This window comes from Aethalodelphis obliquidens, unplaced genomic scaffold (genome assembly GCF_003676395.1).
Source record: "Aethalodelphis obliquidens isolate GAN/ISIS:26980383/991018 unplaced genomic scaffold, ASM367639v1 scaffold11, whole genome shotgun sequence".
Classification (NCBI taxonomy): Eukaryota; Metazoa; Chordata; class Mammalia; order Artiodactyla; family Delphinidae; genus Aethalodelphis; species Aethalodelphis obliquidens.
Genome location: NW_020837955.1, coordinates 17,903,553 through 17,928,097, shown reverse-complemented (window position 1 = coordinate 17,928,097; position 24,545 = coordinate 17,903,553). Strand labels below are relative to the sequence as shown.

Genomic DNA, 24,545 nt, shown 5'->3' with positions numbered 1-24,545 from the left:
TCATCCTTCCTCTTCTTTTCCCTCAGAGAGGCACTCCAAATGTCCTAGATGCCTGCAGGTCTGTCCCTCTGGAGGCCCTGTCCCATTCTTCATTCTCCCAAATGTACAGCAGGCCATTGACATTCCAAGGGAGCTGGTTTCCTACACCCCTTCAGCAGTCAAGTCTGATCCTCTTGTATCATTACTAACCCCTGCTTCCAACTCCTCTCCACTCCTACCACCACTTCCCTGCACGGATCCCCACTACCTCCCCACCTGTGGCCCTGCTTCCCACCTCTTTAGCTCAAGGCCTTCTTTCACCTATCCCCAGAGTGACCTTTCTAAAGCACACCTCCAACCATGCCACATTCCGGCTCAAAAGACTTTTCATGGTTTCCTATTGCCTGGGTTAAAGTAAACCTCATCTGCTTTTAATACTCCACAACAATGGCATCGGTTTCCCTTTCTAGCCTTATTTCCTACCACACCCTGCACTTCAAAGGACTCTGTTGCTGGAACACACTTCAGCTCATTCTTTCTGTTTGCACTGTCCCCCCCTCCCCACCTGTGAAAATCTCTATCCATCAGTGGATTCCAAAGCTACTTTCTTCATAAGCTCTTCCCTGATGTTCCCCACTCTGCAACCTCCCTCCCCTTTGTGCCTCTCCTGGGTATGGAAAATATTTTGCCACGTATCGTAGGTATTTGGACACTTGGCTTATCCCTCCACTCCCCAATAAGCTATGAACTCCTTGAAGGTAAGGACCATGACACATTCAGCTTTGTATCCATGACCGTCCGAGGTCAACAAACATTTGTTGAATTTAATTGGTTTAGATAGCTCAGAGAGAAAGAAACAACAACAGTCTATGGCTATGGGCTTGTGGGCTATTAACAATTAGGGTTTTAAATTATAATTTGGGATATGGAAACCCAGTAAATTTCTCAGTTCATGTTGACAAGTCCTAGGAGAAAAAAGTGGGTCACCAAGTGCCAGGTCCCCAGCTCCATCATCATGTCACTCACCTCCTCTGGAACACCAACAGCTTCTCAGCTTTTAGGTCAGATAAGTTTAGCAAACCACCCTTCTCTTTGACTTCTGGGTGTTTGCGCACAAGCAGCCAACCCACGTGAGAGAAGAAAAAGCCACGTCGGGAATTGTGGGGATCAGCATGTGTTTCCGAAAACTTGTGGTGGGCACGGTGATCTCGGGCCCATTCGTAAACGTCATTCTGGAGGAACAGAGAAGAGGAATGAAGGCCTGAGGAGAGACACCCTCTCAGGGGAGTTCCAATGGCTGGGGAGTCTGCACAATCTCTTCCTTCTTTTGCCCCAACGGGACGACGTGGGGAGCCTTCAAGGCATTAAGTGTTATGGCAGAGATGATTATGTAACCGTGGGATATTGCCATGGAGAAGGGGATTAATTGGGTTTCCTTGTTTTTTCCTCTTACTCCAAGCTAAGCCTTGCACTACATGCTATCCTTTACCCACTGCTACTGCTTAATAACTATGAGTTCCCTTTCTCCAATTCCCTTCATTCTATCTCTGCTATAAACTTCCTGCTTAAACAAACCTCAATACTTGACTTAGGCAGCCTGGTAGCCCAACATAGGACCATAGCGTTGGACCTAAACCCTCCGTGACACAATTTCCCCATCTGTGAAATGGGGATAACAATAGCAGCTACCGCCTAAGATCGTTGTGAGGGTTTAATGAGGTAATCTATGACAAGTGCTTAGAATAGTGCCAGGCATATCGTTAGCTCTATAAAAGTGTATGATCTTCTTACCTGGAAACAACAGAGTTCATGAATCTGTGAAACATTAACTTCAGCCTCATTGTGGTGGAATCCTAAGACATTAAAGTAGTGAATGTCTTGTTCAATGTCTGCCAGGGAAACCAGGGTCAGTTCCTGCCTTCAGTTCCTGCCTTATGCACTTATGAAGGACCACAATGGCCAGACTTTGTGATAACAGAGGATCAAAAATGACCCTATACACTGAGAGTATTTCCTTTTTATCTCCTACTTCCCTTTTCCAGTCACTCAGAAGTAAACTTATGTTTTATGGACTTCAGGACTGAACTCAAACTTGACTATAAGGAGAAAGTGAAGTGGCTGTCCAGGTGCTGCTCCTCTCCAGGCACTGATCGCCTCCATTCTGCCCCCAGATCGTCAATAAAGAGTGAGGAAAAAAATGCTGAGCACAGTTGGCTCCTCACCTGGAATGCCATCGTGTTGGCGATGATCAGGAAGAGGCGCAGGGGCAGCCGAGCTTTGTAACTTCGGTGACTCCACAGGCGATGGGCTCCTGCTGTGACGCCCAGGGCACTAATCAGATAGTAGAAAAACGCTGCCAGGAGAAGACAGGGCAGGGAGTCATTAATCTGGAAAAGCATTCACATGATGTTCTCCTCAGGTCAGAGTCTGTGTGTTCCTTAGCCTCCCAGTGAGGATCTGCTTTTTCCTGAACTCCAGGGATACCTTGATCTCTTAGGCTCCTTTGATTTTATCACTTGAAAAATACCATCACCTCTCATCCTCTCAACCTAGGAGCTGGAATAAGCTTAGGAGTCCCAGGAACTTCAGAAAGGCAGGACAGAGAAGAGGGCTCTCACCCCCCAGCCACTTGGCATTCTCACTCGTGAAGGACAGTCTCCCAGATCGCATCTCCTCTGACCTTCTGCTAACCTTCTCCAAGGTTTGAAGGAAGGACCGCAGACTACTCCTGCAGCGCTTAAGACATATAAGCAAGGAGAGTATTAAATTATTTAACAGACAGTATGGTCTGGGCACTGACCAATTCAAGGGTCCCTGGGTTCTAGGGGACATTAAGGGGGCTCAGAACTAGGGCTATTTACCAGCTGGTACGAAAGCATTGCAATCTTTTTGCAGGTGGTGTGGCCATAGGAGGGGAGAATTCGCCCTGCACGTAAGTCATAGCTGCACAGCGTCTTAAGCTTCGCCAAGGATTTTATATTCTCCAATTCACTGGATACCCTGAATGGGGTTTAATATCCTCACTTTGCAGTTGAAGAAATAGAAGCTCAGAGAAGTTAAGTGTTTATCTATCGTCACGTGGCAAGTAAGAAATGGAGCCAAGATTTGAAACTAGATTTTCTGTCAATAAGCAGTTTATGTTCGGAAGTCTGGCACAAGGATGTGTACCATCCACCTCCCCAAGATAGGCACAAGGTTCCTGTGTCTCGCCTTTGCCGTGTCCTTCTGCCAGCCCACACTCCCTCTGGCAAGGCTAATTCTAGATAATAGTGGCACGGACTCAAAGCTGTGGGTGGAGCACCCCAATGCTGTCCTGCCTCACCTTCCTGGAGGCCTGCAGGCTCCGGGGGTGCCAGACAGAGTCTCTAACTGGGAGGCGGGTTTCTTGGCATACCTACCTTCCTCTGTTCAGTAACTCTAGGAGGCAGGGGCTGAGGCCTTGGTAGAGCAGTGACTGTTGACAATGTTTCATTCCTAGGGAAGCAGCTAGAAACAATGGATCCTCAGTGGCCACTGAACTTAGTTGCAGTTGGAGACACCACACATTGTAACAAATTGTCCTGTGTTCTTCTTCAGCCATAGATACCAGTTTCCTAAACAAGCTCCTCCCACCCCACCCATCTTCCTCTACCCTATCGTATTCCTCCGACAGGATGGGGAGGAGAGCCATGGAGCTAGAGTCTGTCCCAGTGAGAGTTCTACCCACAGTCCCTCTGGGCTAAATTAAGGCCCCCTATGATTTGCTGCTCTCCGGCCACGTGGTAATATCCTCCCAGATGCAGTATCTTGCCTGCACCTGCACCTGGATAAATGACAGTTGAGCCACAGCCCGCCAATCACTAAGGGTGAAGAAAAATGTCTTTGGGCACAAAAGAAGCACTCAGCTCAGAAGCAAGGAAGTTACTGGGGTTGTTTCATGCCACCGAAGACCCTGGCAAGTTGACTCAGAAAGCACATAAGATCCTTGCATTAACAAAGGAATTGGGAAAAGCACCCAAGCCCTCTGGTGCCTTTTTCTCTAAGGCTTATCTAATAGAAGGCCTTGCGCCAGTTGAAAATTCATTCTCTATTAAAGTCCAAATTGATGGTTAAGCAAAACCTCATAGCTTTAGTCCTAAGAAAGAGACTGGAGAAGTTTTGCCCCATGGCCTCTCAGTGTAGCCAGAGATATCTCTTCAGCCCTTCCCTCAGGGCTCTTCTGAGACACGCTCAAAATTGCTCAGTCATGAGAAATGCTGGAATCACAACCATCTGCTAATTTAACACTGTACTTAGGGATAAAACCAGAGAAGGTGAAGCCAAGCTCCTGAACTCAGAAGGACCCTCTGACCCTCCCCCCAACCCCCTTTTGTTCCTTAAGAGTTCTGATATCCCCCTACCAAATCGGTCATTCCGTCAGCTAAGCCATCCACCACAGGGCCCAGGGACAGGAGTAAAAACATCACAACTTATCCAGTCTTCGTGTGACACACTTCTCTGTCCAAAGGCACAGCACACACCCACGGGCAGGGCACCAAAAAGGTAGCAGGCACAGCCCTGGTTTGGGGAGAGCATTCTGCACTGCACTAGCAGCTGAGGAAGAGGAGTGAGCAGCAGCGGTCTGGCCAAACTCTGGACTTTACGAGAGACTTACAGGGAGACCTGAGGCTGGAAGGGGCTTGCAGGTGACTAAACACCTGGTGAAGACTCCTGTGTTGGGGAGAAGGGGTAGAAAGAGGGGTCCACAGTCTCCCTGGGGAATCCTCGTCCCTGCTCTTGATTCCTCACTCTGAACTAAAGTTCTGCTGGGTTCTCAGAAGGGCTAGAGAACAGACGTCCCCCTCCCCTCACAAATATAAGAGCCCTTCCTGGTCTGCAGATGAACAGATTTCATCTGCATGTGGCTGGCCCCAGCAATGACACACGTGTAACTTAAGGAGCACTACCTTTCTAATCTCAAAAAAAGTACTGTTGTCCCCAGTGTGTATCTGGAAAAACTGAGAGAGGGGATCTACCCAGTTGCATTTCTCTGTCTGTGGCACTAAGAGGATTCCCCAAGACAAAGCTCCGCGGACCTCTTTAGTCTAAAAGCACCTTTAGACTAAAGAGGTCCTGGAGGACTCGGCTGAGACCTGCCCACTGGCCCTACGTAACCCCCCTCCAAGAGTGCAGCTGTCTGCAAGCGCCGCACACCCCGGACTGCTCTGGAAATCCTACAGTTGCTTCCTGGAGAAGGAGTTCTGGCCCACTCCCCTCAGAGAGCGGCAATGTGGGTCCCCTGGGTCTTTAGGCTTCCCTGCTCTCCCCTTCCGAAGTCAGACTTACGGTGGCAGAGGTGGAAATGCCCTCAGAGCGCATGTGTGTGTGCAGGGGGCAGGGCCCTGCTGTGTGCCCAAGCCCATGGATTCCTGAAAGAGCTGAGCTAAGGGCAGGGCAGGGATGCACTGGGGACTGTCTCCCTCACTGCAGCAGCCTGAAGGCCAGGGCTGCCCAGGCTCAGGGGGCTGGAGCAGGATGAGTGGGGAATGGGACATGAAACACTTCTTTAACCTTATCTCATTCTAAGAACATTTTGTTGAGTGGCACGTGCAGTCCCCTGGAGACCTACATGGAGTCACAGAGCAGCAAATCTGTGTAACTTGGGTTACTCAGGAGACTTCTTCACCCGTCTATGTGAATAAGGCGCCTGACAGGGCCAAGGGTCAGGGCAAAATAATTTTGTGGATGACCACCGCTCTGTTCCTCCCTCTTCTACTAACTCTTCCTGAGTAGCTTCTCTCGCTATCCCATGACTGTGCTCAGCATATACCTTCTAAGGCCACTAGTCTAGTCCCATGTCCCCATGCCTCCCAGGTAGGGACCTTGATTCCTTCGTGGCTGGCAGGGCTGGGACAAGCAGTCAACTAAAGACTTGAAGCAGAAAACCTCTTTCCGGGAAAGCTGACTCTCTGGCACTGTTCTGCTTCCTTCAGAACCTGCGGCCCATGGTCTCAGAGGTCCCTCCCCAACACCCAAATTAAAGGACACCCAGAACTGACACTCCTGCATCCCAAACCCCCTAGGCTCTGTTCCCAGCCCACCCAGCCTCTCAGGACACCAAAGAGAAATGGCTGGGAAAACCTCAGCCTGGAAGGGCTGGAGTTTCTGCTCTATGTAAGATCCTACTTTATTAAGAGGGGAGAGAACCTGGGGTACTGGGTCAGGAGGACAGGGGGAACTCTTACCCCAGAGCAAGGTGTACATTTTGCAGGTGGGGATCCATGTGATCCCATACAGGGCTCCCAAGTGTAGCACAGACATGAGGATGATGTTTCTCCAGACATACTCAAGCTTGGGATTTGGGCCCTCCTTATCCTGGTAGCTTGGGTCATAGATGTCATCTCTTATTTCAGGGCGGATGTCTTCTTCCAAGTATAGGGGAGCCTTCTCCAGCTTGCCCCCTCCATTCTGCAGGAGCCTGGAGGGAGGTGCTGTGATGGTGGTGGTGGTTGTGTAGGAGCTAGAGATCTGGAAGGGAAAGGAAGTGGAGGGTCAGGAGAGAGGAGAGGACACGTGGACGTAGTAGGGGCCACTTCACTCACTAATCAAGCTGGGAGAAGGGCGGGGTATAGGCACAGACCTGGCCCCAACACCCACGTTACCTGAGGGCAAGGTCTATCCCAGATGGAAGAGAGGGAAGTCCCTAGGAACGGTGCAGAGAGATTGGGGAGGGGGGTGAAACCTCAAGGTGAAAGGGAAATAGGAAAGAGGAGTAAAACACTCGCACCCCAACGAACACACAAAGGCAAACCCGCATGCCTACATACGTGAGAGTACCGGCACGACCAGATTTTTCTTTAAGCTTAAAAAACAAAAGTTGGGGACCTAAGTTCCCAAATTACAATCCCCATTCCCAACAAACTGAAGGCAGTACAACTCGCAAAAGATGGCTGTGTGCAGAGATCTCAACTCTCTTCCCCCACCGAGTCACTTAGAAGCCCGACCAGCGCCGGCGAACCCGCGGTCTGGGGGCCATTACTTGGAAGCTCACCTCCTCCTGCAGCAAGTGGGCCGGCATCTGGGCTCTCGGACGCTGGGATCACTTTCCCAGGGCTGAGTCTGCGGAGCGGAGTTCGGGGCAGCCCGAACTGAGGGTAGGTTAGTTCCCGAGGCCGCTTTTGGCGCGGCGATCCGCGGCGCTGCGCTCGGAACCCTTTGCTGCACGGTGCGCGCTGGATCGGTATCCGGACCCGACCTGCTGTGCGTGGATCTCCCCAGGCTGGTGATTTAAAGGCTAAAGCTGGCAGTGGGTGACCGGGTCCCGTATTTCCTCAGACCCTTTTATTCGTTGCCAACAAGGGGCAAAGTAAGCAGAGTTGTCTCACCGTGGGAGATCCGCATGGGCGGGAGAGGGGAGGAGACGCAAAAATTGGATGCTGCAGACACACCGCGGCTTGGCCGCCGCAGCCCCTGCCTCTGGCCCTGCCCCTGGGGAAATTCTAATGGGCTTCTGTAGACTCTGGCGCGTCATTGGCCGAAGGGAATTTGGTGCCACCTCGTCCTGCCGTTGCCATTGGCTCGGCGCAATCTGCTGTTTCCTCTGCCGCGAGCTCCTCACTCCCCCTCCCCTCCCTTTCTCCTTCTAGGCTTCTCTTCCACCGGCCGCTGGGCCTCTGCCCGGCACCCCGCCGCCTAGGAGGCGCTCAGAAGGGTCCTCTCTGGAAGAGGGAGAGGACCCGATCGGGGAACTGGGGAACGGGGGGTGGGTGCCAGCCCAGGACTGGCCCCGGGCACTTCGCGAATGGATGGGCACTGGGGAAGTTTCCCGGGGAGGAGTGGGGAAGCCACACGGGCGACCACTACACACAGCTGCACCCCCGCCTTCCCGCTCGCCGAGACGCGTAGGAGTAGAGACTTGCTTTCAAGCCCGGGGTCGCGGGCCACGGGCCCAGCGAAGCCCCGCCTCTCTCCGTGGCGAGCGCGCAGGCGGTGGGGTGGGGGGGTCGGTCCACGGCGGAACAATGGTTCTGCCCCGCCTACCAGCGGCGCGGCGCTAACCCCGGACTGCTGAACTCGCGGGTCTCCAGCCTCGCGCACGCATAGATGCACTGATGTGTAAACCTGCACGTGCGCACGATGTTGAGCCACTGGGCACGCCCAGCAGGGGACGTTCACCGCCAGGCACCAGTGAGCTGTCCCATCCCTGTGCCCACGCCTCCAGAACGTGTGCGGGATGTTTTGGAGATTCTTCAGATTGTCGGGTTGTAGTTTTGGAATTGCCTTCATGGGGAAAGGCAGGAAGCACCAGACATGTGCTTTCACTAAGAAGCAAGAGAAAGTACTTGTAAGTGGAACAAGAATAGCTAATGTGTAGTGAATTATTACTGCAAGACAATCCACGAATCATTTCATTTAATCCTTACTTGTGACCCTGTGAGGGGGGGGAGTCCTTTATTCCCTTTTAAAGATGAGAAAACTGAGCTATGGAGAGATTAAATAACTTGTCTATGGTCACAGCAGCCAGTAAGTGATGGAGCTAGGAGTTGAGCCCAGAAATGTAATGATGGAGCCCAAGGTCGTAATCCCTGCTTAGAATCCTTGGTCCCTGAGATGTTCTGACTTCATTTGTCCCTCATGGCCCTGTCTTTTCTGGGCTTGTGGGAGCCTTACCATGCGAGTAAGCTGGGAACCAGGCAGGCAGTGCATTCTCACAGCCTCTGCCACACCCCTGCCTCCCCAAATACTATCCCAGGATCCTTCCTCTGGGAAGAGGAGAAAGTGAGGAGTTTTGTGCCAACCACTAACTTCTCAGGAAGAGAGGCACCCAGGTGCCTGGGAGGAGGGCTAAGGAGCTCCCTAGTGGGCCACTGGTCTTGGGGTCAGGCCAGCTCCCTGGCCCGTCACCATCCACCTCTATTCCACTCCTGGCTCCCTGTCTAGTACAAAAGTTTTGAATGAGATTAGATGTCTTCAGTTATGGACAGCTATCTTGTCACGGCTCCGAAGCCCTCAGCAGGTGTGTGGGAGAGAAGTCTATGCACATGCTGCTCCTCTCCAGGCTCTCCCTGCAATGTCTAGTTTGCTTAATTCCTCTGCCGTCTACAGGGTTATTCTTCAAGGGAGAAGATTCAGGGTTTCTTTGGGGGTGTACCCTCGATTGTGGCCAAAGGTGGCTCTACCATTGAGACCAGCTTTCTTTCTCTTTAACTGCCTGTTTCCTCCAGACCCTGGACTTCAGCAGAGAACAAGCTGAAAAATCAGAGTTCCCTGGAAACTGCCCTCCTCCTCACTTAGACTCAGGTAGGTATTACTGCTGTTATCACTTAATGCTGGTATTATTATGTAAGCCAGGTGGTAGGTCATTCATTTTTCTGCCAGAGAAAGGAAGGGGAGGTCTGCCAAGACAAAAATGGAGAACAGGAATATTTTATTCCTCTCTGAAGACAAGATGCTACCCTTGTCCCAAAGAGGGGAACCTTTGGGAGCCTAGGGAAGGTCCGGATAAGGAGAGAGTTTGGGAGAGCCCATCTCACTCTTGATAACTATGATAGAAAGGTGAATGGTTCCCTAGCTTGGGCTTCCTCCCTGAAGTTCATCTGGGGCATATCACATGGCTATGAGTGTGTCACCCATTACTTTAAAACCCTCAGTAGCTTGCCGCAGCCCATGAAACATGGCTGTGTGGTAGGAGTAATATTATGGGGAAAGCATGAGCTTTAACTTTTTTATTTTACATTTTTTGGCCGCGCCACATGGCATGTGGGATCTTAGTTCCTTGACCAGGGATTGAACCCGCACCCCCTGCACTGGAAACTCAGAGTCTTAACCACTGGACCACCAGGGAAGTCCCAGCATGCCTTTGATATCAAGAAGTATTAGGTCAATGGCAAATTAGAAGTTATAAATAAGTATGTGATTAATATCCATATCCAGTTGCATTTATACATTGATTAAGATGATAGATATTTTAGCATATAATAGGAAAGTATAAAGTATGCTTGGGAGATGGAAATTGGACCTATAAATCTTGCTCTATGAAAAGGGGCACAGGGTACCATGGCAGTTTCTGAAACTTTGTTTTGATTCTTCAACTCAAGAGATGAAGAAGAAACAGACCCTGTTTAGCTCTCTTAGGTAAATAAGATGTCATTAGCAAGAAGTCACAGATAACAGTCTCTTTCTTCTTCAGCCCTTCTCAAGTGTTCCTGGATCTGGTCTTATAAGCCAAGAACATCTACAAAAGGGCTGCAGCTAATATTATACTTAATGGTGAAATATTTAAAAAATTTTCCCCTAAAATAGGGGAACAGGCAAGCATATAATCTCTTACCACTTCTATTCAACATTGTACTAGAAATGCTAGCTAGCGTAATGGGCAAGAAAAAGAAATAAAAGGCATAAAGATAGGAAAAAAAAAGTAAAACTGTTATTACTTGCATAAGACATAACTTGTGTATGAAAAATGTATGGAATACACACACACAAAAAGCCCCAATCGGTAAGTGACTTTAGAAAGGTCAAGGATAGAAAGTCAATATAAAAAATTACTCCATCCTATATACTATTTAAAAACAATTGGAGAATGAAAATTGAAATATACTGTTTACAATAGCATCAAAAATATCACATACAAAGGATAAATCTAACTAAATATTTGCGGGATAGCTACACTGAAAATGACAAAACGTTGCTGAGAGAAACTTAAAAATTCTTAAAGAAATGGAGACAAAATAGAAATTGAGATATACTGTGTTCATAGATGGTTAGACTCAATGTTGATCTATAGATTAATTTAATCCCTATAAAAATCCAACAGATTTCTTTGAGGAAGTAGACAAGCTGATTCTAAAATTTAAGTGGAAATGCAGAAAGGGTCTAGAGTAGCCAAAAACAATCTTGGAGGAATTAAGTTGGAGGAATTAAACTATTTTAATTAGGACTTACTATAAGGCTAGAGTATTCAAGGGAGTGTGGAGTTAGAAAAAGTAGAGACAAATAGATCAATGAAATAAATTAGAAATTTTGAAATCCACCAACATATATGGTTAACTGACTTTTTACAATGGTCCCAGGTCAATACAGTGTGGAGGGGAAAGTCTCTTTAACAAGTATTGCTGGGACAACTGGATATCCATATAAAATAAACGAACCTCAACCTCTAGCTCACTCCACACATAAAAATTAATTTGAGAGGGGTCATAGAGCTAAATGTAAAACCCACAACCATAAAGTTTGTGTTGGGTTGGCCAGAGAGTTCGTGCAGCTTTTAAGTAAAAATAAAAGACACATTTTTCATTTTCACCAAGAACTTTATTGAACAACGTATTCACCATTTTGTTCCACTACCTTCTGCCATTTTCCAGGCAACTTCATAATTCCATCTTCCTAAAACTTTTTGTCTTTTTGAGCAAAGAACTGTTCCAGGTGCCTTTTACAGTCTTGAAGGGAATTGAAATTTTTTCCATTAAGAGAATTTTGTAAAGACTGAAATAAATGGAAATCCAAAGCTGCAATGTCTGGTGAATACTGCAGATGAATCAGAACTTCCCAGCCAAGCTGTAACAGTTTTTGCCTGGTCATCAAAGAAACATGTGGTCTTCTTGCATTATCCTGATGGAAGATTATGTGTTTTCTCTTGACTAACTCTGGACGCTTTTCATCGAGGGCCACTTTCAGTTGGTCTAATTGGGAGCAGTACTTGTTGGAATTAATCATTTGGTTTTCCGGGAGGAGATCATAATAGAGGACTCCCTTCCAATCCCACCATATACACAACATCACCTTCTTTGGATGAAGACTGGCCTTTGGTGTGGTTGGTGGTGGTTCATTTCGCTTGCCCCATGATATCTTCCTTTCCATATTATTGTACAGTATCCACTTTTCATTGCCCGTCACAATTTGTTTTAAAAACGGAACATTTTCATTATGTTTCAGTAGAGAATCGCATGCAGAAATACGGTCAAGAAGTTTTTTTCTGCTTAATTTATGTGGAACCTAAACATCAAAGCTATTAACATAACCAAGCTGGTGCAAATGATTTTCAACACTTGATTTGGATATTTTGAGTTTGTCGGCTATCTCCTGCGTGGTATAACATTGATTGCTCTCAATTAATGTCTCAATTTGATCACTATCAACTGGTCTGCCTGACCGTGGAGCATTGTCCAGAGAGAAATCTCCAGCATGAAACTTCACAAACCACTTTGACATGTTCGATCAGTCACAGCACCTTCTCCATATACTGCACAAATCTTTTTTGTGTGTGTTTCAGTTGCGTTTTAACCTTTCTTGAAATAAGAAAGCATAATATGCCAAAAATGTTGCTTTTTTTCTTCCATCTTCAGTATTAAAGTGGCTACACAAAAATTCACCAATTTTGATAAGTTTTTTTTAAATGCACGCTGATATGACAGCTGTCACAATACAATCTAACAAAATTGTTTCAAATGATGTTAAAGGCAACTAAGTGCTACTAGAGCCATTTTACAGAAAAAAACAAACGAACTCTTTGGCCAGCCCAATATATAAGACAGAGGAAAATATCTTTGTGACCTTGAGGTAGGCAGAAGTTGTTTGGACAGGACACAAAAAGCAGTAACCATAGAGGGGAAAATGGATAAATTAGACTCATGAAATTTAACATTTTCATGCAACTAAGAGTTCGCATGCCGCAGCTAAGACCCGGCACAGCCAAAATAAATAAATAAAATTTAAAAAGGAAAGTTAACATTTTCTGATACCAAAAGGAACTATTAGGAAAACAAATAGAGGGCTCCCTGGGCTCCCCTGGTGGCGCAATGGTTAACAATCCGCGTGCCAATGCAGGGGACACGGGTTCGAGCCCTGGTCTGGGAAGATCCCACATGCCGCGGAGCAACTAAGCCCGTGCACCACAACTACTGAAGCCCGCACGCCTAGAGCCCGTGCTCCACAACAAGAGAAGCCACCGCAATGAGAAGCCCCCGCACCGCAACGAAGACCCAATGCAGTCAAGAATAAATAAATAAAATAAATTTATTTTTTAAAAAAAAGAAAGAATACAAATAGGCAGGGAATGGGAACATATACTACATTACATAAAAAGATAAACAACTCAAAAATGGCAAAAGATTTAAGCATAACGTTTCACAAAAGAAGGCATAAAAATGGCCAATAAGCACATGAAAAATTACTGAACAGCACCAGTCTTAGATATGACACCCAAAGCATAGGCAACCAAGGAAAAAATAGATAAGTGGGACTTCATCAAAATTAAACCTTTTGTGCTTCAGAGGATATTATCAAGAAAGTGAAAAGACAACTCACAGAATGGGAGAAAATGTTTGCATATCATATATTGGATAAGGAACTCATATCTAGAACATACAAATAACTCTTACAACTCGATAATAAAAAGACAACTAACCCAATTAAAAATTGAATAGATATTTCTTCAAAGAAGATTCACAAATGACCTATAAGCACATGAAAATATGCTCAACATTGTTAGCCATCAGGGAAATGCAAGTCAAAACCAAAATGAGATACTTCATACCCATTAGGATGGCTATATTCAATACGACAAATAAAAAGTATTGGTGTGGATTTGGAGAAATTGAAATCCTGCTGCTGGGAATGGAAAATGGTGCAGCCTCTTTTGAAAACAGTTTGGCAGCTCCTCAGAAGGTTAAACATGGAGCTGCCATCTGATCCAGCAATTTCACTCCCAGGTATATCCCCAAGAGAAATGAAAACATATGTCCGCACAAAAACTGGTACACAAATATTCATAGCAGCTTTATTCATAACAGCCCCAAAGTGGAAGCAACCTAAAATGTCCATGAACTGACTAATGGATAAATTAGATGTAGAATGTTTTTACAGCAGAAGAAAAGAATGCAGTACTGGCACGTACCACGACATGAATGAACCTTGACAATATCATGCTAAGTGAAAGAAACCACTCAACAAAGAACCATATATGTATGACCCCACTAACATTAACTGTCCAGAATAGCAAAATCTATAGAAACAGAAAGTAGGTTAGTGGTTGCCTAAGGCTTGGAGGGGGCAATGGGGAGGTTGTGTGACCTTGCCGCTCCAAGCATGGCTTTGGGTGTCCCACTCTAAGCAGCCCAGCGAAGGTGCGGTAGGCTTCCCTGGGAAGCCATGATCTGCCTGGAAGAGGAGTCCTCCAGGTGTGTGGGTAGGGAGGGTGGCCCACTCCTGGAGCTTTCCCGGGCTTTCAGGAAGAAGCAGACTTGTGAGGCAAGGTTACTTCTCCCTTTTTCACCTCGCGTGGTTGTTGGCTACAACGTCAGCTGCCATGTCTGTCAGGACAGTCCCTCTGTTGACTCTGACATGGCCAGGGCAAGGGTTTAGAAATGTAGGGGCACACTCTGCATGCTGGTCATTCTGACAGTTTACTAGTGTCTGTCTGCTTCCTGGACTCAGGCTGAAGCCTCCAGAGTCCATGTTCTGAAGACCCTGGCAGCCCAGGCATTATGATACTGCATTGCTTTGAGGCCAACCACATCATACCCTTGTAGGTTTCAGTTTCTTTCCCTGTGCGCAGTAGGCAAGGGGGTGACACAGTAGACGACTCTGCTGGGCAAATAAGCTTAGGAGTATGGAAAATAGCAAGATTCCAGAGGCTGTTCCTTTCTCTTCCAACTCTAGTCCCAGCTTCATCTCTGACTTGCTCTTTTAATGCTGTCCCTCAGTTTCTTGTCTGTGAAATGGGAACAAGCAGACTTAAATTATCATATACTTCCCTCGTAGGTGGGAGGTCAATAAATATCTAGCTCTGGTCTCCCAGTGGTTTGGGGAAAGGATGAGGGCCCCTGTGATAGGCTTTCTGCATATGTGTGACCTTTATCCCAAGAAATCTCGTGATGCTCATGAATACCTGCTTATGACATGGATAGGCCCCAGCACTGGACACAGTTTGGGCCTCCCTTTTCCCTTTCCTTGTTTAGGGAGAGGGAGCTTGGGGACACATGCCTGGGATCATGGCACATTAGGCTGCAGAAGGAAAGAGGAAGATGGAGTTGCAGCTTAGTGGTGGGGACTCGTGCTTGGGTAACACCTCCCTTGAGGATCTGTCACTGTCCCGAGTCAGATGTCAGACGGGGCTGGAGGAGGAGTATGTTCACAGATCTTCATGCAACCTGGACAGCCCACTTGACAGTCCCTTCCTTTTGCCCTCTGGGGTCCCTGTAAGGAGAGGCCAGCAACATCTGTAAGGTCTGAGCCTGGGGAGGTCAGGCTTATAGAAGGACCAGCTGTGAGCCTCATAGGTGCTCAGGGACATCAGGCCTGTCTCCTGCCCCAACTCCCCCCTGGTCTGTCCCTCCTTACTTCCTCCTTCCTCGCTCTTTTATGTAGATCTAAGCCAAACCTTGGATGTACATAAGTAAAGATAATACATTCCCTTCACCTAAGGTCCTACTCAGTGATGCCAGAAACTTGGCCCATCTCTTCCCCCATGACTAACGAATACCCAAGCTTTCTCCCAGCCACTGTTGCTTCAGCCCCTCAGATCCTGAGGGGACCTCAGGACAAACAAGCACACTGAGACAAGGTATGACCCAACTAGCCCCACAATGCCATCCACACTTCCCATGGCATTGTGACATCAGGGCAAGAGGCCAGAGCTGTATAAACTGTCCTCACAACCGTGACCTCAGGCTTTCCCATGGGATCTGGCAATGTGGAGGAGGGATGGAAGCCAATGCCCACATGTGGCCTGGGATTTGCCCCAACCTGTCCTCTGTGCAGAGAGAAGGGGCAGGAGCCTCCTGGGCTGTGGGCTCTTCCCTGTCTCATGGTCCAAGCTGAGTCACAGGCAGCAGACAGCCAGGAGAGCTAGCAATCAGTGGACTCCCTTCCTCCTGCCTGCAGGAGTGGGGACCATGCTGCTCTGCCTTCTGGGTACCCACTGGCTTCTGGGGGAGATCAAGTGAAACAAGGGATGGGGCCCCCACACCCCCATAAATATATTGGTTCCCTCATTAAGTGAATGTGGAGCGCCAAACCACGTGGTCCCAGGCACAGTGGTAAGTGCTGAGGTCATAAGGAGGTCCTGCCCTTGGGCGGTTCACCATAGTGGAGGAGATCCTTGTAACTGGCTGATGGAGTTTACCACAGGGTGCTATGGACTCCAGAGGAGAGGCACACGCCAGACCAGCATGGGAGAATCAGGGAAGACTTCCTAGAGGAGATGGCAGTGCTAAGCTTCAAGGGGCCACTGGGATGGATGATGTGGAGAAGGGCAGTTCTAGGACAAGTTTAGAGGCTCAGAAGAGGGAGAGAGACTCAAAACTGACACTCTGCTAACTAGGACCTGGAACATGCTCCTCCAGGGCCCCAGGCCAGAGAGATGGTGCGAGGTCTTGTGCTGTGTGACCCTGGTTGAGGAAAGGCTGGTGCGCTTGTCCAGCCAACTCCCTGTATAACCACACGTCTGTGTATCTGTACCATCCCTGGGGCTCTGAGCTACCTCTCTGCAGCCCTTCTCCCCCAGATTCTGCCCGTCAGGCACAGAACAGCAGTGTGTGTGTGTGTGTGTGTGTGTGTGTGTGTGTGTGTGCGCGTGCACGCACGTGCACGCACATGTGCGTGGACGCTCATGCGTGCGTGTACGCACATAGTTGCATGTGCAGCTGTGAGTACCGGAGGAGGGGCCTCTACCAAGTAATTACTACCTGTCTCTGGAAACTGGGGCTATGTCTGCAGATCAGAGTGAGTGCTACTGGGAACAGTTCATGTCTGGTCAGAGTGTGACCCAGGGACTGACAATCTGGGCAGGCGAGACCTGGGGACCAAGGTCTTAGGAGCAGGGTCACTGACAACCCGGGTAGGTGAGGCCTGGGGGCAGAGATCACAGGACCAGAGCCAGGCCTGGCGATTTCTGTGGTGACCTGACCTTCAGCAGGGGATCTTCCCCAAGCCCGGGAAGGCATGCCACACCTAAGCATTTCATCTATGGTGGGCAGCAGAGAGGACGGGCACATACAGGCCCAGGGCCTCCAATAACAAATACGTGAGCTGAAAGGAAAGTCTTTCTTGCCCTGACTCTGTTCTGAGCTGAATGGGGAGGAGAGGGGTTTGCCCCAGACTTGCTTTTGTGGTCAGAGAGAGGTGTACCCCCATTTGCTTCGTACAGTGGCTAAGTGCCCGAAAGGGAGTCTCACTGTCTTCCAGAATTCCGAACCAGTGTGCCCTCTCTCCTACAGGTGGAAGGTTTGGGACCTTAGCCATTCCATGCCCTTCGCCCCTTCTTTGGCTTCTCTCCTCCCTCTCCCTCCCTCCTTGCTGCTCCCTGCAGGTCCCTGTCCGTACTCACCCCCAACAAGGCACCCTTTCCCCAGCTGATGCAGCCTGTAGCCTCATGCACCCAGGCAGCACAGACAGCCTGCTCTCCCCTGCCCTTCCCTTTGCCTGACAGTAACCTCTTCCACAGCTGATGTCACCCTGCTTTGCACTGACACAGCAGCTGAGCTGGGCACAGCAGGGCTGCAAGGTCCAGAGGGCAGCTGGCTGTATGCAGAGCCAAGATTCCCTCCGTGCCCCCTACCCCCAGCCTTTCCCAGCCAAGAGTCTGCTGCTCTCCCTCTGGGCCAGTTCCATACTCCGAGCCAGTGTATCCACCTGGGGATTGAGTGTTGACGGAGGCTTCACAGTGCCCAGTGGAAGGCCAATTCTCTGTTCTGAAGGGGACAGGGGTGGAGAATGGAGCCAGAGTTCTGGTCCTGCCCCTGGGGAGCTCACAGCTTTCCAAGAGAAACAGGACAAAGCACAAGAGCTAACCAGGCGGGATCATATCTGTCGACGGCAGAGTATAAACATACCATACATATTAAGTGGGGTATGGGTTCAGGAAAGGGAGAGGGGCCCTTCCTAACCGAAGTGCCCCTAGCATTGATTAGAAGAAGAGGATGGGCCTGAGACAAACACATTTAGCATTTTTTTTAAGTGTCTACTCCTGTGCACTGGGCTAGGTGCTCTGACAAACTACTAATATTTATTGACGTATTTAACCTTCTTTTACAAGGCTCAGAAAAGCTGTGCCCGTCTGGGGCTCGGGGTGGAGGATGATGTGGTGGGACTGTATCACCTGCATCTGCTGGGTGTGTGAAAGATACTTCGTAGATTTGTCTAGTAAGTAGTGCTTTGCCAAGCACAGAACCATCGTGCTAAGCAGAGAGTGGGAATGAGTTGTGCTGGTCCTGCTTTTCCCAACCCCTACCTGAAAAGGGAAAATCCTACACTTGCCCCCAGCTTTGCCTTTGACGTCTAGGCGTAAATAATGTAATCAGGGTGGATTTCCAGGCTAGTTCTCTGCTGCTCCCAGGCCAGGGGTTGGCTGGATGCCCTTTTAAAGCCCAGAGTTATTTCCTTCTATTTCCCTAAGGGACTCTGGGTTTGCAATGTCATCTGGCCCAGACATGCTCTTGCAGAATCCTTGGTTTCCCCATGTGCTCCTTTCAGGCAGCAGCCCAGAGAGCCAGCTGTATTCATCCCATCCCTGCCAGGCCTGTCTTTCAGCTGAGGACCAGCCAGGGGGATGGAGGCGCCAAACCCAGACAGAGTTCCGCACACAGCGGTCCCCTCGGCCCAAAGAGCACTCAGGGCGCCTTCAGTGGCAATTGACTCAGTCAGTCCCTGTCGTGCCAAGCACCCAGCAGTCTTCTTTCCTAACACCCTTCTTACCAAACTTCTGCTTTCCATGGGCAAATGCCAACTTCTTCTTCCTGACCCCCAGGAGCTACCTGGGCCTCTTGACCATGTGAAAAAGCTATGGCTGCCCTGTTATATACTTGGCCTTGGCTAAGGCCAGAACCATACTGCCAACTCTGGGGCCAGAGGAGGGTCACCCGAGACAGCAGGACCCCAGGAAAGGGATGGGGCCTGGTGCTGGCCAAACGCTTCCTGCCAGGGCAGGCTGGCACCTGGGCCTGTGAGTCAGGGCTGAAGCCAACACCCAGCTAATCCCATTACCTCCTTCACTTTTCAGGGCTTATAAGCAAGAGGGCGGCAAAGGCAGGGCCCGGAAAAAGTCGGGCTTTCTTGGGAGGGTGCAGGTGCCTGGATCCATCCAGGAGAGCAGAGAGTCAGGGAATGGGAGGGAATGGGAGGAGCCTGTTCTCGGGTCTCTGGGGGGTGGGGTTGGAAGGTGGGGAGTAAAGTCAACACAGAGGTGTGAGGTGGGGATTGAATTACCCCCCTGAGAGGTGGGGAATACAGGTGGCCCTTGGTGGAGACTCCTGAGGGCTGAGGTTACTCCTTCTCCAAAGGAAGGTGTGGAGGCCATGAGAACAGGCCTTACGGACCTCCACTACTGGTGGAGTAGTTGACCAAGAGCCTCCACCTGGGCCACTTCTAGGTGTGCAGCCTGGGAACTTCCAATTCCTAGGAGCAACCCAGCCAATAATTGAGCTCAGAAGGGATATTAAGGCAGCCCCGTTCCTGGGAGACACAGAATTCTACTGGTGGTTTATTTTGGCTCCTTGAAGGTCCTGGCAAACCTTTCTTAGACTAACTATACTACAGGAATCCACCCAACTTTCCTACCCTCTCTCCTTCATTCAGGGTCAGACTTACAGTCTGGTCTGACAACTCTCCCAGCCTTCCTAGGCTCACTCCCTGTCTTCACTCACAGGTGTTTCCCCCACTAAAAACCTTTGCACCTTTATCCAGTCATGGCTACTGCTTCTCAAAAGACCCAGGTTAACTCAGAAAGCTACTGTGTCTCCAGAATGATAAATCCCTGTGGGTTAGGACCGGTTAGCAGGGCCAGAACCTTTAGAATTACCCAGAAGAGAAGAATAAGTAACAGGAAGGAGCAGGGGAGAGAAACAATCCCTAGGTTGGAGACCCTCTGAGCGCATAGCCTTCCAAACTGGTTTTGTCTGCACTTAAACTAACAGGAGACAGGGTGAGGGTCCTGCTGCCACCTGGTGGAAATTTTAGGCAAAGCACCATTGCACCTTTCCACTCTTCGGTGATTCTGCTCAAGAGGGTAGGAGTGGAGAATTTATTCTGGGGTTTGGGGTCCTCTCTCCCTCATTAACAGCATAAATTAGAGGAACTGAATTCCAAACTTTGCACTCAAACGTTTATCCTTTAAAATCATCACCATAGTTGTACATGTCTGTGTAGATGCTAAAAATCATTGGCTGTACACTTCAAATGGGTGAACTGTATGGTCTGTGAATTATATCTCAATAAAGCTGTTTTTAAAATTCAGCACCATAAAAGGAGTTGGAATGAACTGAAACTTTTATTTTTTTTTATTTTATTTTGTATTGGAGTATAGTTGATCTACAATGTTGTATTAGTTCAGGTGTATGAACTGAAGCTTTTCGAACATGAAGATGAGGATGGTGGGTTTCGGTTTCTTGGGACATCCCCAAACAGATATGCAAGAAGGTCACACAGCAGGTACTCAGTAAATACTTAGTAAATTACGTGTGCGGTTAAATGGAGCCACTTCTTTCATTGCCTCACCACCCACACCTTAACCTCTACACCCCGACTCCTCCAAATCAGGCATCTCCAGCCTCCTCACTTTTCAAGGTCTCCTGAGAGATTCTAGTCTAAACATCCAAAAGCTTTTATCGGAACCCATGACCTTTTAGCACCATTTGATACTGTCCATCAGCACCCTCTTCTTAAAACACTCCTCCTCTGGCTTTCGTGTCCTCAAAATCCCTGTCCCTCCTCCTGTCTCTAATGACTCTCTCTCCCTTTTGGCCCCTCTTCCTCCAGCTCCTTAAGCCCTTTTCTCTCTTTGTTCAATCCAATCCTTTGGCAATCTTGACTGTTCCTGTGGGTCCAATAAACACTTTGAGCCACACGATTCCCACATCGCTCTCCCCAGTCTTTATTACCCTCTCAAACTCTAACCCAAATTGTTCAATGGCCTCTCAGATTTTCATCATCTTAACACTTCAGAGTCAAATATACCTAAAGCTGAATTCCTCACCTTCCTACTGAAACCCGCTCCTTTTGATCCTTCTCCTCAGCCCCCTTTTAATAGCATCACCACCCTTCCAGTTGTCCAGGTTTGAGACCTTAGATGTACTTTTGATTTCTCTCCCTTGCACCCCACATCCAACCCGGTGCGTTATAATCCCAACAGATTCTGCCTATGAGATTTCTCATATATCTTGCCATTCCTTTCTATTCTTATTTCACCGAAGGAAATTCAGGCTTTCGTTATCTGCCCCTGAACTAGCACAGCAACCTTCCAACTGATTTTCTTGCTTCCAGTTTCTCCCCAAACCAACCCATCCTGTTGTCACACTATTTTTCATAAAATATAGCTTTAATTTCATTACTCTGTTCACATGCTTCCTTTGTCTTTCTGTTGCCTAATGAATTAAATGTCTGGTATCTGAGGCCTTCCATATTTACTCCCAACTCTCTTTCCAGGCTTCCTATTCTCCACCCAATGTGGGATTGTTCTTCCAAAAGAGGCTTACTTCCAAGTTCCCACCTGCCTCCCTTTGTACACTCTGCTGCCCCTGCATGATGACACACAGGAAGTCATTATCACTGTAGTCAGACCCAATTCGGAAGCCTAATGCCACCGTAAGTTCTCTCTCTGATCCTCAATTTCTTCCACCCATAAAATGGAGATAATGAAAAGCTATCCCATAGGATTGTGTGAGAATTAACTGAGATAATACACAGTAAAGTGTCTGGCATGTGGGTGGTTAATAAATAGTAACTATACTTTATTAGTGTCTCTTAAAATATTATCCATCCTTCAAATTCCATCTCAATGCCATTTCGTTCAAAATTCCTTTCTTGACCTTCCCACTTCCAAACCCAATCTCCTCCCTTCCTCTGTTAGATGCTGGACTTCTCATTACATTACTTATCATTGTAGCTATTTTCATACCTGTCACACATTTCGCTCATATTCTTCCCCAACTGTAATCTCCAAGGAAGTAGCAATTAGGCTTAGAGCAAGCCGGTGATAAGCAAATCTATTGCATGATGACTCCCATGTCAAGAAATGAACTGTACTGATATTTCGCTGACGGGGAGAGCTAGTGTGGTGAGGGCAACCAGCCAAGAGGTTCTCTGAGTCTCAAATGAAAATGAACCTCAGGTGTCTATGAACATAACTACTGACAACCTCAGGTGTCTATGAACATAACTACTGACAACCTCAGGTCTCTATGAACATAACTACTGGCTTTTAAAAAATTATTATTTTTTCCAAATATGAAAGTACTCATAATCATTGTAGAAAAAAATCAGCAAAATAAAAAGCATCTATAATCTCACCATCCAGAGCTATTGCTACTAAATTTTTTATTCTTCAATATTACTCCTTTTTTTCTGATGCATCTCTCTAAGTATATACACAGGAAATTTGGATTCTATAGATGTATATGCCAGAATTTTCATATAACATATATTGAGCATTTTCTATGACATTAACTATTATTCAAAAATGTCGTTAATTTCTGCACAAAAATCCATTATGTGAATGTGTCTTAATTTATTTAATCTTTTCTTTTTTTCTATTGTTGGATATTTGGGCTTCCTCTTTTTTAGCTTTTTCTTTTAAACTGTTATCAATCATGCTGATAGAAATACCAAGACAGAGTTCTAGATTTGGGATTACAGGGCCAGTGGAATAAAAGAAAAGAAAGCTCTTGGTTCTGAATTCCTGTTCAGGAATTTTTTTTTAAATTTTGAAATACAATTGACCTTTATTGAGTTATGATTGCCATACAAAAAGCTGTACTTATTTAATGTGTACAACTTGGTGAGTTTGGCGGTAAGTATACACCTTTAAAACCATCACCTCAGGAAATTTTAATCAATTTGTAGTTTCACCAGCTACTCTAGCTCTTTTATTCATTTGTCTGTTTTTCAGAGTTTGAAGAGATAACCAATTTCAGGAGTGAAAAAGTAGTTGGATCTGTGTCTTTGGAAAGACCCCTGAGGCTTGTGTAATTCAAGCTTAGCTCAACTCACATTCCAGTGACCATGCAGGGATAAAGATCACTGTACGTTTTAACATTTCTTGCAGTGTTGTAACTTTCTCCTTGTTTGGTCTTTTAACTCAGTCTGTTTCCTTGTGCATACTTTGCTGCAGGGACAAGATGGGGGAAGAGAGATAGAAATCATCATTCTATTCCTCACTGGCCTCAGAAAGTTAGGTCTCCTGCCGTATAGACACACAGCACTTTTGCTTCTCCCTTGCAGCACTTTTTATGATTATAAATCATCAATTATTTGTGTATTTGTTTAATGTTTATCTTCTTCACCAGAATGTAAGTTTCATGAGACAGGGGCCCTGATGGTCTCATTTACTGCTTCATCCCCAAAGTGTAGCATAATCCCTACCTATATTCGGCACTCAGTAAACATCTACAGAATGAATTACCATTGGAATGAGGACTCAGGATGGAAGAATATGTGTCTTCCGTAATGGGGCTCTCAGAGGCGGGGACAAGGAGGTGTCTTGGGTGCTTGCCCTGAAACCCTGAGGTGATGCTGGAAGAGCGAGCCCTGGGGAATCTGCCCTGGTGCTCCAGTCTCCCCTCCTCACAGGCTTGGGACTTTCAGTCAACAGTGCCTCATTGTGAAATTTGGTGAGTGGATCCGAGGGGACGAAGAATTGCGTTCTCTCATGTCCTCTTCCCTGAGCCTCTCTATCCTCCATCCCTTTTCCCTCTCATGCCTTTCTTTCTCCTGGTGTATCTCCTCGCCTTTCTTTCTAGGCTGGTATCTCCAGCTCACATGGAGCTCTTTCCTTCCCCACTCCACCCACTCCAGCAGGTGGCCTAACACTTCACACCAGCTACAGAACACTGCCTGCCACAGGGGGAGCTCTGCCTAGAAGGGATAATGCTGATGGATTATGTCAGGACACGTGAGCTCTCCGGATGACGGGACTACACTCAGCAAGAGGACATGATCATGGCCTCAGACCCATTTCCCAGGGCTTAGTCAACTGACAACTAACTTTCCTATTTTTGTTGATGATATCATCTGTCTCCTACCACGTGGGTTTGATTGCTTCCCTCCATCTGTCCAATCTTCTGTAGAAGGTATGGACAGATGGACATTGATGTCCAGGAGGGTCCTCTAGAAATGGGAGGAAAGCTGAGGGTCTCATTCAAAGGGTTCTTTTTGGAGAGATGGAAGATGCAAAGTGTATTCCAGAAGGACTTTGAAATCAGGGAGGTGGAAGGAAGGGAGAAAAAGGTTGAAGTGGGTCCTTTTGATGAGGAGATGGGTCACCTCCAGCCTCTCTGTGAGGTCCCTGGTGAAATAGAACAAAGGCTCTTTTCTTGCTGTCCTGGGCTGGGACAGCTGCAACAGGACTTCATATACCTGGACCTTCCAACAGATCTGGCTTGTTCATTGTGGTGTATGGAGAAGCTGGGACTTGTGGTGGCCCCTGGTGCAGTGCTGTGGTGTTTGTTACATGAAAACAGGCAGGGGAGGAGTCCCTTCTGCTTAGCCTACTCAGGTTGTTTGCTTGGTCCACGATGTTTGTTGTTGAAGTCTTGTGCTACTCGAATTTCAGTATTTTTTAAAATAAATTTATTTATTTATTTTTTTGTTTTTGGGTGTGTTGGGTCTTTGTTGCTGCT

General features: G+C 47.6%; 1 protein-coding gene and 1 long non-coding RNA gene across 3 annotated transcripts in view; one reads left to right on the top strand and one right to left on the bottom strand.

Moving 5' to 3' along the window:
• The window catches only part of SCD (stearoyl-CoA desaturase), a 15,426-nt gene extending 8,009 nt beyond the window's left edge, over positions 1 to 7,417 (bottom strand). Inside the window, exons 1-4 of the mRNA XM_027112319.1 lie at positions 6,989 to 7,417; positions 6,183 to 6,465; positions 2,202 to 2,332; positions 1,006 to 1,211 (exon numbers count right to left, since the gene is read on the bottom strand). Coding sequence (XP_026968120.1) covers positions 1,006 to 1,211; positions 2,202 to 2,332; positions 6,183 to 6,465; positions 6,989 to 7,015 — 647 coding nt within the window. The 5' untranslated portion in view covers positions 7,016 to 7,417. The remainder of the gene's footprint in view (positions 1 to 1,005; positions 1,212 to 2,201; positions 2,333 to 6,182; positions 6,466 to 6,988) is intronic.
• On the top strand, positions 7,417 to 24,545 carry LOC113623317 (uncharacterized). Of its 2 annotated transcripts, XR_003433887.1 has the most exons (5): positions 7,417 to 8,281; positions 9,162 to 9,237; positions 20,259 to 20,361; positions 21,355 to 21,513; positions 22,817 to 24,545. It is a non-coding gene; the product is annotated as an uncharacterized LOC113623317 (long non-coding RNA). The 2 variants fall into 2 exon arrangements; XR_003433886.1 differs by lacking the exon at positions 21,355 to 21,513.